Source organism: Idiotropiscis lumnitzeri, chromosome 5 (genome assembly GCF_059441095.1).
Source record: "Idiotropiscis lumnitzeri isolate Australia: NSW breed Sydney's pygmy pipehorse chromosome 5, RoL_Ilum_1.0, whole genome shotgun sequence".
NCBI classification, from domain to species: Eukaryota; Metazoa; Chordata; class Actinopteri; order Syngnathiformes; family Syngnathidae; genus Idiotropiscis; species Idiotropiscis lumnitzeri.
The window spans coordinates 30290813-30303139 of NC_142395.1; the positions used below are offsets into that span (position 1 = coordinate 30290813).

General features: G+C 51.4%; 2 protein-coding genes across 5 annotated transcripts in view; both read left to right on the plus strand.

Annotated features, from left to right (window-relative positions):
• vps13c (vacuolar protein sorting 13 homolog C) overlaps positions 1–2243 on the plus strand; it is a 46791-nt gene extending 44548 nt beyond the window's left edge. The window contains 5 exon segments of the mRNA XM_088296766.1: positions 350–464; positions 841–932; positions 1012–1135; positions 1398–1481; positions 1565–2243. Coding sequence (XP_088152892.1) covers positions 350–464; positions 841–932; positions 1012–1135; positions 1398–1481; positions 1565–1666 — 517 coding nt within the window. The 3' untranslated portion in view covers positions 1667–2243.
• A 1591-nt stretch (positions 2244–3834) lies between these two features.
• On the plus strand, positions 3835–12312 carry LOC148337671 (homeodomain-interacting protein kinase 1-like). Of its 4 annotated transcripts, none has more exons than XM_088296789.1 (8): positions 3835–4321; positions 5531–5722; positions 7643–7830; positions 8234–8357; positions 8779–8907; positions 9733–9816; positions 10042–10214; positions 10696–12312. In XM_088296789.1, the coding sequence occupies exons 1-8, from the start codon at positions 4163–4165 to the stop codon at positions 11810–11812; spliced, it is 2166 nt and encodes a 721-aa protein (XP_088152915.1). In that variant the 5' UTR covers positions 3835–4162; the 3' UTR covers positions 11813–12312. The 4 variants fall into 4 exon arrangements, with proteins under 4 accessions (XP_088152915.1, XP_088152916.1, XP_088152918.1 ...); XM_088296790.1 differs by lacking the exon at positions 3835–4321 and adding an exon at positions 5323–5434; XM_088296792.1 differs by lacking the exons at positions 3835–4321; positions 5531–5722 and adding an exon at positions 6218–6241.
• Positions 12313–12327: the final 15 nt, after the last annotated feature.

Below are 12327 nucleotides of genomic sequence, written 5' to 3' on the forward strand. Positions count from 1 at the left end.
CCTGACGCTGTTTGAGTGCGAACGGTTCCTGAGACTCCAGGAGGCAGCCGATTGGTGGATATCGGCGCGCATGTGCGCGTGCATGTGCGCGCTCCGCGCTGATTGGCTTGTCCAGTCACATTCGACGGCCACCTCGAAACGACATCCCGCATTGTTCCCTGTTGCCGTGACATGCTTCCACTTCCTGATTGGTCACGTGACTGTGTGTCTGTTTCACGCTGCCCCCTAGAGGTCAAATCAGGTGAGACGCTCGCTGGAGCCCCAGGAGCAGCGCGCGTGTGCCCGCGACGCTTCGTCTGCAACTTTTTATTGGCTTGAAAAAATCTGTCGCGGTGTGCGTGTGCGACAGGGTGGCGGAGTCCACAGAAGACGTGAGGAAACTTCGTCCGGTTCGACTGATCCGAGAGGACGGAATCATCCGACCTTACGACCTCAGCGAATCGCAAGGCTTTGACCTTTTTCAGGTGAGCGCTTGTTTGTCCTCCAAATGGATCAAAGTTTGTTTGGAGTTGAAGCTGTGCATGTTGTCCTGCTGCTTTCTTCTTCTCCCTCATGCGCTTGTCCTTCCTTCCTTCCTCTCGAGCTCAAGTTAACACCTTTCTTTTGTGTCTGACATGCTGCAGGATGGCGACTAAAAAGACCACTTGGGCTTTTTCTTTTTCATGATGTCAGTGTGTTGTCGCATGCCTTTTTCTTTCGACGATTGTTTTTTAAAAATCATCACTAAGTGTAGCTCACATTCATCGGTGGGAACATGAATAAATTGTGCCGAGGAATAACTCTCTGGCTGTGCGCGTGAGTCTTTGCGTATTCCTTCTGACCTCGCGTTTGTGGCGACAGCGCTCCGAGCTCAAGCAGCTGGAAGGCGAAGTGTTCCGAGATCATTGTCCGGATCCTGGACACAGAAAGACCGACATCTTGGTCACAAACAGGTACGCGCGCGTACGGTTGTTCGCTCGCGCGCGCGCGCCAACGACCCGTTTGTGGTGTGCTCACGTGTGCGTTGTGTAGGAGAGTTGTGTGCGTGAAGGAGATGGACTTTGTGGGCCACTTCAACAAAGACTGGGAGTGTTTGTTTGAAAACTTCTACTCGGCTCCCGACGTCTCCGGAACGCGACTCAACATCTACTGCAAGGTAGCGCTCGTCGTCATTGTCACCATTGAATTGATTTGAAAACGCAAAAAGGTCGGCGTGCGGGGAAAGCGGCCTCGTCTCGGCTGGGGATTCCGTCCGCGAGAAAGTCGCTTAACGACGAGCGAGGGACAGAAAGACAAACGCATCGTCCGCCGGACGGACGGCGACTGTGACGACCCATTTGATTTCGATCATGCGAGATTCCCGTCTTGGAGGGAGCGGACGCCGCTGCGGTCATGTGACATCATCGCGTGTCTTTCAGGAGCATCACAAGTTGAAACTTGCCAAAAAAGAGGCTCAGCGGTCGACTCGCACCATCGATTTTCGAGACGTCGACGCGGCCCAGGTACGTCCCGTGCCCGCCCACGCACGTGCACGTGCACGTGTGTGCAGCTAACGTGCGTGTCCTCCTCCTGTGGTTCCCCGCAGAGGATGCTGGCGTCCATCTCAGACGCTCAAACGGAGCACCGGCAACGTTGCATGAGCCGACAAAAGTCGCAGCGCTTCCTCAAAGCCAGCGGCAAGCCGTGACGTCGTTTCCCGCCAAATGGGACCAGAGCGGCCAAGTCAAGTTTGCTTTTTTTTTGTTCTCATCAAACCAGGAAATGAAGTGGAAGCATCTTGAGGACAATTCTTAGAAACGTTCAGTAAAAAGATGCGCACGCACGTATCTTAGTCGATTCTATAAATATATTTTTCTTTCAGGTCACACAATCACATTGGAGGCTTTTTTTGGGGATTATTTTGCGGGCAGCCGATGAATGTCGCTGAGGTCTGGCAGACTCTTTATTATATTTTGGAACATAGTTTTTGTTTTTTTTGTCACGTTCCTGCGTCATCAAAGCTTTAATCGTCGTACACGTACACTTCCTTTGTCTCCATCTCGGGCCAAATGTTTTTTTTATTTGTGGAGTCGTAAATGGAATCGAGCGAAAATTGAGCAAAAGACGCCTTCGCTCCTTGTTGCCACGACAACCGTTTTGTTTGACCGTGGCAAAAGACGCGGCGATGAGCGTCCGCTTTCTCGAATGTTGGAAACAAATTTGAATGGTTGCACTTTTGTCTTCATCTCAGCCGTAAAAGTCAATAAAAAAGATTTGCTCTGCAATTCAGGACGTGCGCGTGCGTGTTTGTCGTTTAGGAGAAGCAAAAGCGACCCTCAAGGAGGTCAAACGTGATCCTCTCGTCCCGATTGGGAGCCGTCGTCTTGCCGAGCTGAGAGCGAGCGGCCTCTCGTCTCTGCTCCCGGCGGGCGCCGAACCCTCGGCGAGTCAGTTTGAGACTTGCTGCGGCATCTTTTTTTTTTTTTTTTCTTTCCCCGTGCTCGGTCTGTCCTCGGTTCTACATTCCAGGCGAGGGTTTGCGCAAACGAGGCTCTTGTCCGGATTCCACTTCTGCGGCCGGGGTTCCGTTTGTCCGGAGCGGGCCGGCTCGCATTTCTCGGCCCGGCTCTCGTCTCCCGTCTCCGGGGTGCTTTTTGGTTTTGCTTTTGTGGTGAGGGTCAATCTTCAAGACTTGAGTGGATTTCACGGGCAAGGTTAACCGAGACAATCTCCAGGTCCGGTTTCATCGGCCCGACTAGATTCCACGCCCTCGTTCTGCAACGCTGGAAATTGGAACGTCGCGAGACGCGGCTGAAGCGCCAGCAACTGAAGCTGGAATGCGGCGAGTCACCTCACATTCGCCGTCACGCTCGGCTCTCGTCCCTCCCGTTCTTGGACGGCGGGCGCGATCCGTGCGCGTTGGGGCCAAGTCGCTTGCAATTGAAGCGTCCTAAAAAGCAGCGAGGAAGAAAGCAAAACTCCCAACGGCACCGATGTTTTTGGGTGAGGCGCTCCAACAACAAGAGGTGGCCGGCGATGTCGCGGCTCGGTCTAGTGTGGGCGTCGCACGATGACATCGGCGGCCAATCTGACGTCATCAGCGGTGTGATGATGTCACAGGCACACCTTGATGACATCTCGCAACTTTGATGGCAGGCGTGTGAAACAAGGGAAACTTTTTCAGCGTCCCCCCCTGACAAAGATTGCCGTGTGAGTTGATTCCTTTTTTTAATACAAACCGGTCAAATGTTGCCCGGTCTTCTGCCGCGACGCCCTCTACTGCGCTGCCGTCCTCCTAAAATCCTCCACACATGACACAGGTAGGAGTGCGCACCTCACCTCCAGTAAACGCTCGGAAGGACTGCTCGCAAATCCGCTTCGGGACTCCGACCATGAGGTTGAGGTCCGATGCGGCCGCGGGTCCAGGTTCTGTTGTCCCAGTTGGGATGGTTCTCTCCTCTGGCCTCGGTCCCGTCGCCTGCATCGCGCTCGACGGGGGCGTCGGGATCGTCGTGAGCATGCCCGAGTGTCCTTGAGCAAGAAAGTTGCTCATGAGCAGCTCGATGCAAAGTCCGTTGCTTCCGGCAACTGGGTTCTATTATCCGCGTTGGGTTCTGTCCTCTCAGTAAGACTGGACCATCAAGTGCAAAAGTCTAGTATCTCGATTTTCCCTCTGTCCAATTGGACCTGTACGCTAGTGTGCGCTATACAGCTTGGGTTTTGGCCTCTGGACTCGGGTCTCCTCCGGTCCGTTCTAGTTCCGCTGCCCTCGACCCGGCGTGCCGGAGACTCCGTGCCCGGGTCTCCCGGGACTAGTTCCCGGGTTCAATTCCTCATGGCCCGGCCGAGGTCTATCCTCCGCATTAGATCAGACCTCGTGGACTATTACTTGCGTCCAAGATTCTGGACCGTTCTACTGTGCGGCTGAGGTTCAATCTTCTCAACTTGGGTCTACTTTTTGGAAGCGGGCCATCTAATCTCCTCGTTCGATTCGGCCTTAGTCTGATCGGGGTCGGGTCGGACGGTCTAGCGTAGTTTCGATCGCATCCCTCGGCTTAGGGACCGTGCGGTGTTCTCGGTTCGACCGTCCCGGTGAGGTGTGTGCGCTTGTGCCGCATGCCCTCCTCTGACCTTTCCGCAGTCTGCCTTCTCTGCGTGTTCTTCAGCGTGTTCTTCCGAGGTGGAATCCCAGGATCTGGCAGAGATGGAAGGTTCCATCGTGGAGAGCAAAACCAGCTTCTACCACATCCTCAAGCTTCTGGACCGAGGAACCAGCAGCCACGTCTTCAAATGTAAAAACTTGGCCACCGCCAAGGATGTGGCTCTCAAAGTCCACAAGAATTACGCGCTGTTTGAAAACGAGGTGGGTTTTTCTTTTTCAAAATTTCAACCGTGTTTCCAAGTAAGCCAATCCAAGACCTGCTGACCTTTTCAGCTCCCGATGACGCCTTGATTTAGGAGTTCAATGTGTTTGCATCGCAAAAGAACTTTCCAAATTTAGGAAATGAATCCAAACTTCATACATTCATTCCAGGCCCCCCAAACTGACCGCTTACTTCTTTAGTTTGACTTGGTTTTTGATCGGCGAAAAGAATTTGCCTTTTTTTTTTTTTCCCTCTCCACTTGCAGGAAGTAGAATGTAGAGAATTCAAACATTTGGCAACAATTTTTCCCTTCACCTTTGCTGAGTCGATTGTTTTGCGTTTGTTGCCAAACTCGCTGGCATTTTCGCTCATTTGCTCCTTCTCTGCACTCATTTTCTTCGGGCTACACATTTTCAAGTTGACCATTTTTTAAGGACGTGCACACAAACTGGAAGAAAATGCGAGCACGCGCCCAAGTGAAAGTGTGCCCACGTGATCTGATGGTGAGTGGAGGCTGTCAAGCTTGACGCCATCTAGTGGCCAAGTGTCAGAAGCTCACTCCAGTCGAAGGTTTTGCTCACAGCGGTTTGGGGGGGGGGTTCCGATTGAGAAAAGCTGAAAGCAGAAGCGAACAGGCGGCAGAATCACACCTCCACTTTTTGGTCTTGGACCGAAGCCACTTTTTGTGTATTGCATCCCGGCCAGTAGGCGGGGCTACAGCCTGAACTGGCTGCCAGCCAATCGCAACCGTCGGCGCCCGCACTCACGCCCGGCAACTATTTGGAGCGTTCAATGCATGTGGACGGAACGCGCAGAAACAAATGAAAAGTCCAATCTTCCGATTGTGAAATGAACCAACGGTCCCCAAAAAGAATTGGCTGCATGATTCTGGGCGCCAACAAAATTGTTCTGCGCTTTCTTCCGAGCAGATGCGCGTCATTTGTGTTACCGTAGCAACCGTGCAATCACGTCAAGGCGATTGGATTTAAAAGTTGAACTTGTCCTAACATGTAGGAGCCACGTGGCCGACCTGAAAACCATTTCCAAGGTTCCAAATTTTCAAAAGCGAAAAAAAAAAATCATCAACTGAGCGACTGCGTGTCGTTTTCCTTGTAAGCACACGAGTACGGAAGTTCTTTTTGTGTGTGAACGCGTGAGCACTTTTTGCACCTTTTGGATGTCCACCTGCGTCTTTTTGCTGTCCTCAGATCGAAATGCAGGAGATTGTGAGCGTGCTGGACCCGGGCAAGAAGAGCATCGTGGAGTTCATCGAGACGTTCACCTTCAACAGACACCCGTGTCTCGTCTTTGAGCTTCTGGACACCAACTTGTTCAGCATGGTGCTCGATAAGAAATGGAAGACCTTCTCGCCCAACGACATCCGACCCGTCGCCCAACAGGTAGACCCCAGAGGTGGGTGGGCGACTCCGATCAGACTTTGACGACTTGGGACCAAATACTTGACTCGCTATTCATGAGACTTGATTTGACTTTGACTCGGGTAGACGCGACGATTTTCTTCCTTTGCGATTTATTTTTTATTTTTGTAATCTGCGACGGACCTCGCACACAAATCAAGCAAGCGCTTCGCAGTTTTGGTCGTTTTGTCGAACGAGACCCCCCCCCCCCCACGTCAGAGTTTGGCTCGAGCCAAAGCTGCTTCTCATTGGCGTACCGTCAGCTGTGGCTAAAGCTGCTAAAAACTCTGGCCGGCTTTTAACTTTCCGGGCCGGGATTTGCCACCTCTGACAGCGCCACGCACACAAAGATTCTGTGCCACAATCTTTGTCTTTGAGGCAGAACTCTGGAGTTGCTGGCTTTTCTTTTCGCTCCATCGGCTCCGACCCGGTTGGGACAAATCCACCTGGTTCCCTTTGTTGTAGTCGCTGGGTCCAAAATGCTCCAAAATGGACCTTGATGTGAGCTGAGGAATTTTGATTTGAATGACTTCATTGCATTTACATTTCAACAAAAGTAGTGCTGCGCCATGGTGTGCGTGTGAATTTCTGCCTTTCACCATATTCCAAAATGGGATGACACAAACCAGAACTTGCTTGAAATTAAGTGGGGCGGTGTCCACTTTTTTTTTTAAACTGTAACTTGGGACACGCTTGAAGGTTAAGACTTGAGACTTACTGACGACTCGAACGCTAATAGCAAGTCATTTTCAAACATTTTCGGAAGACAACCCCTCAAATCCAACTCCCAAAAGTGTCCCGTTGCCCCAAATTGAACGTTTGCCAATCCCACGTGCGGGACGTTGGCAAATTACACACAAAAACAACAAAACATAATTTTTGCTCTTTTGTGTGCTGTTGGACTAACGCAGTGATTCTCAAATAGAGGTGCCCTGGGGGGCGCGTGGGACCGAAAAAGGCGATCTCAGACAACGCGAGTTTGAGCTCGTCAAAGCTGTTTGTGCTCCTCGTCCACGCAGTACTGGTTTAAAAAAAAAAGTGTCGCACGTTGACCCGGAAGTGATTTCTTTCGCCGCTCCTTAAATGCCCCGCGCCAAGCTATCTTGCGTCGCAGCACAACGGACTTTATTTGAACTCTTTGTAAGTCCGCGCACAGCAGAAGCAACAAGCGACGTGATGGCAAATAAACGACTCCGTTCTAAACGAGGCGGCGAGCAAGGCGGCGAGCATGGCGGCGCTAAAATGAATTGCTTGGACGTATGCTCGACTTTTAACTGAAGTCTGACTCGAAGCGCGTTTGGGCAGAGAGCCAGCAGCTATGAACAGAAATGTTATATTGCAACCGTTACGTAACGAAACGACGGCAACGTTAGCAATTGAGGAGACGCTCTCAGAGTGGAACACGGAAATGGATGACGTCATCACAACAAAGTGGTTCGACGTCAAACGTATTGTAAACAGAAAAAAAACGGATCGTAAACAAAACTGTTGCTTTATGTTATTTAGTTTCAAATCCCCCTGGCTCTTTTTGTCTTTTCTATATTTTGTAATAACTGTTTGCTTTGTTCATGTTAATAAAGTTAAAAAAAAACAATACAAAAGGGTAGAATAAATATTTATCATCTCATCAATATTTGCACAACAGTCGTTCTTAAAATGATATATATTTTTTATCAATTTTTAAGGGATATTTTATTGACAATCTAACATTAATCTACAAAGAACATGTACAATAGTACGAAATGTTAAAAAAAAATGGTGGTGGGGGGACGCAAATTGTTTTCTTCTTGGTAGGGGGGGGCGTGACAGGAAATAATTGAGAAGCACTGGACTAACGCCATGTGACTTCCTCGCAGCCCATCAAGGAAGCGCACGTCAGTCAAACGTCTGATCTATGTTTAGCTTCTGACAGCTTTTGATGCCCTCAAGAGTATCGGCGTGATCCACACGGACCTCAAGTCGGACAACATCATGCTGGTCGACCACGGCGCCGCGCCCTTCCGGGTCAAGCTGATCGATTTTGGACTCTCCATCTGCACCGTGGATGCGCCCCTCAGTTACGGCGTGGCCCTGCAGCCCATGGGCAACAGGTCTGTCGAGAACCACTGACGTGCCTACTTGAGTTTCACGGCTTTGATTTTGAAGGTGGCGAGCAACAAGCGCTTTCGGCGCGTTACCGTAATGCACCGTGTTGCGCGCTATTGAAAATAAGACTGCCGTCCAAACGTAACAAGTCAATCTGAGCGAGAGATGAAAAACGACATCCAAGTTGTGTCGTCATCGCCTCGCTTGGAGCCGCACGCAAATGTTTGCAAAGCGCCCTCGTTTTGCAAGTGCGGTTCTTTGTCGTCTGTAAACTTGTGGCTGCTTTTTTTTTTTTTGCAAGCAAACCAACCCAGTGCAATTTTTTGGAACTAAATGTCGACGATGTCACCCATTTTCCCTCTTGGCGCCCGCGACCCGTGATGTGACTCTCCACCCCTTTCCCAACAGGGCTCCGGAAGTGGCCCTGGGGCTTCCGTTCTCCGAGGCCATCGACATGTGGTCTCTGGGGTGTGTCCTGTCCTTTTTGTACCTGGGCAACTACCTCTTTTTGGCCAACTCCAACTACAACATGGTAGGTGACCCTCACCGCCTTCATTCTTTTCTTTTTGTTTTTTTTTCCTCACAAAATGACCCCCCCCCTTTTTTTTCCCCACTTTCTGAATGTCACAGCTTTTCTCATGAAAGATATTCTTCCTCCATTTTTTGTTCAAGTAAAATCTGCATCATGTCCTTCCACTCAACTGGGCTCGCTTCTCAGCTTCAGCAGCTTGAAAAGCGTTTGCAGGTTTTTTTATGAAACCGCCGCCGCTGAGGAAGAATATTACTGGGAAGGGGCGGGGCTACTGACATGTCTGTCAATCATTTTTCTTGGTGCGGGGGCAAAAAGAACAGTCTTGCAAAGCGGATAAAAGATGGCGGACGGACGGATCAATCCACGGAGCCCAAATTGCGTTTTGGCGTTGAGGCTGAGATTTGTGTTGATGTGTTTGCAGTTGCGGAGCATGATCGAAGTGGTGGGGCGCATTCCCGATCATCTGCTGACCGCCAGTAAAAACACTCACAAGTATTTCAAAAGGAGCGACCGCGACAACGACGGAGATCATCCCAAATGGCGGCTCATGGTGAGATCACGACGACGACGTCGACGAGGATTTTGTTATTTGGCACGTTGCCGGTCTGGCGCTTTTGGCCGTCGTCGTCGTCGGGCGCACGTGCGCATTCGCGGCGATCCGGGTCATGGCAAAGTTAGCCACAAATTCTTGCGATGCAAATCTCGACGGGGAAACGCGGTCATCGGGAAAGCAAACACGTTGTGGCTAATGCCCTTTTATTTTTTTTTTAATTCCAGTCGTGTCTGCAAGCTAGTTGCAGTTAACGCACACGCACACATTTACGCGTGTTTGACATTGAAATGCACTCGTCTGATTTCACGAGCTTCTACATTTCCAAAAAATGCTTGGGTCATGTATTAATGCAACGAGTTTTTGGTTTGCGCGAAACAATTGCAGCCCAAACTTTGAAGGCCGCAATTTTGCCTTCAATTTCAGACGAGCATGTGAGAAATTCGCTGGAAACAAATTTTGCTTGCTGCCGCGACACGCCGCAATTCTTCGACTCACGGCGGCGACAGTCGTTGGTGATTTTGGTCGACTCGTTTCAATTTCCGCCTAGAAAATGACTTTTCTTTTTAACTTTATCGATAACCTGCTGGCCAATTTTCTGTCGCCTCGGATCAAATCAAAGTCGAGTTGACTGAAAATGAGCCGCGCGGGCGCTCTTGGATGTGAGCAATTTGACCCAATTTGGGAAAGAGTTGCCCAGAGAAAAATGTCGTTCTGGAGTTGAGTTAAAAAGCAGCAAGTTGCACACACAAACAAAGGTTGGAAGAGCCAAAAGAATGAATGAGTGAATCCATGTGGGTTAGTCAACACCCAATTTGTTTGCAGACCGAGAGGGAGTACCAGGACAAAACGGGCGTTCGTCCCGAATCTCTGCCGTGGTCCTTCAAGTGTTTGGATGACCTGGTCAAAGTAAGTCGCAGACAACATGCTAATGCTAACACAAATGCTAATCGGGATGATTTTCCCTTAAAAAAATGAACCGTAAACAAATCCTTTAGAAAAAAAGCCAAGCGCACTCAAAACGAGTCAAAATTCCAACGCCGTCCCCGGCCTTTTTTCCATTGTCATTTGAATCCGCAGCACGCTAATGCTAATGCTAATGCTAATGCTAATGGGGAAAACATGCGCACGCAGCTCAAGCCGGAGGTCAGCGAGCCGGTGGAGTTGGAGGATCGCAAGGCGTTTGTGGACCTCCTCAAGTGCCTTCTCCAGATGGACCCGGAACGCAGGATCACCCCCGAGGACGCGCTCAAGCACCCCTTCCTCACCATGAGCCACCTGAGCCGGCACAAGACCGCCAGCTTGTAGTAAGTAAGGCAATCGAGGCATTTTCACCAAATTGCCACACGGACACAAATATTCGACTCCCTTCCTTCCACCAAAACACAACAAAAGAATCCAAGGCCCGATCTGACGTGTTCTTGGTCCAAAATCATCGGGCGGCTGAGGAAGAAATTGCGAAAAAAACAAACAAATCAGTAAACGCTCGGATGTAAGGATCCATGGCAGTGCACGAGTGTTTGTGACGTTTTGCCAAATGACTCAAAGACGAGCGACGTCAACCCAAATGCCCTTTCCAAAGCGGCTGCGCTTCCCGCTCGGTCCCTGCGGAAGAGGCGCGCTCTCCGTCCAAGTTAGCGCGTCCCCTCGGGCCACGGCCCGCACAAAGACCTCCGCCTTTGGGGGCTGCCGAAAATCCGTTCCTTCCTTGGCTTTAGCGGTCGGCGATGTTTGCGAGTTCTCGTCTGCCGACTAACACGTTGTTTTATTTTTATTGATTTTTTTCAGCGTGACTGACAGCTTTGATAAAATGAAGTTCTGTCCGACGAGTAGCGTGGAAAAAGAAGAGCCGGAGCATCCGTTTGATTCGGGGCAACTGGTCAAGTCCAGGAACTGGCGTCAAAGGTTCTGCCGTTTTCTCGGCACCAAAAGGACGGACATTCCGGTGACGCCACCCAGTTGCGCTTCTTCGGAGGACGAGCCTCCTGAGCGGGCCCAAGAGACCAAGTCAAAGTCCTGGTGGCAGAAACCGTGTCAGTTCTTCAGGGCCAACAGGAAGCCCGATCCACTTCCACCCGGTGTCGGGCCGCGCGGTCCGACTCGTCCTGAAAAAGCTCCGAAGGTTCCGTCTGAGAAGGTCTGGTGGTACAAAATCTGTCTCTTCTTCCGGATGAATCGGATCGTTCCGGAACCGTACCACATTCCCCTCGGCCAAGGCGGACCGCCCCCGGCGCAGGTCCGGACCCACCGAGACCGGGACGGCCGTTCCGGCCCCGAAAAGTTGCCGCGACAGGATGAGCGTGATGGCTCGCCCCGAGCGGACGGAGACGTCTTGTCGAGACTCGACAAGTCGACGCAAATGACAAACGAGTTGTCGCGTCTCCGTGACGACCGCTCGTCTTTGCAAATTGGCGAACGGTCGTCCGGAGCCACGGAGGACCGATCGTCGCGAGTTCACGACTCGAACGCGTCGTCGTCGCGGCGGCACGCTGACGACGACCGATTGCGAGCGAAAGACGAGTCGTCGCGACTTTACCCGTCTTCCCGACTTCGGGAGCGGTCGGCGCGAGTCCGAGTCGCCGAGACCGCGCGCGCCCACGCGCCCGCTCAAGTCAAGCCTAAGTCGCGCGCCAAACACGACACGCTCCTGCTGAGCAAGCCGTTGCGTGTCAACAAGTTGTTGCGAGTCAAACGCGACGAGTCGCCGCAAGTCAACAAGTCGCGCGTTAAAAAGGACGGCGCGTGGCCAGCGGACAAGTCGTTGGCGGTCAGAGCCGGCGAGTCGGCGCGAGTTTGCAAGCTGCGAGTGAAAACCGAACCGCCGGCGTCGGCGCCGCTTAGCAAGCGGCTCGTGAAAAATGAGCCGCCGTCGTCGCGAGTGAATAACGACAAGTCGACTCGATGAGAACCCGAGCGACGCCGCGTGAACTTTGACCTCAACTACCTCAACTGTCTGGACGAGACGACGCGACGCCAGTTGACCTTTTCACTCGACCTCATCTCGAAGCGTGTCAAAAGTCGAAGAACGCCAAATTTTCTTGACATTCTTCCGATTGGTCCCGTCGCCACCAAACAAAGTTTCCTTTCTTCAAATGTTGCCCGACTCGGCTCCGCTTGGCAACGGATGGCGCGAAGCTCTCCAACCTGAATTGAATCCAAGAACGCAACGCCGTTGCCTAAAATCCCTCGAAAAGGCGGCTCGTGACGTTTCCGCCGTTTTGCCAATTTTGCAGCGAGCGCCGTTTGCCTTCCAAACAACTCAAGAGTTCTTCAAGAACCGCAAGTTCATCAAACCGTCTCAGCTTTGCAATTCACGTGAACGCCGCCACGACATTGGCGAGCTCCTTTCTCGTGTGCAACTCGAAGAAATAAATGAAATCAATTCATTGGAGACTGGCAATGACTTTTTTTCCACGCTCA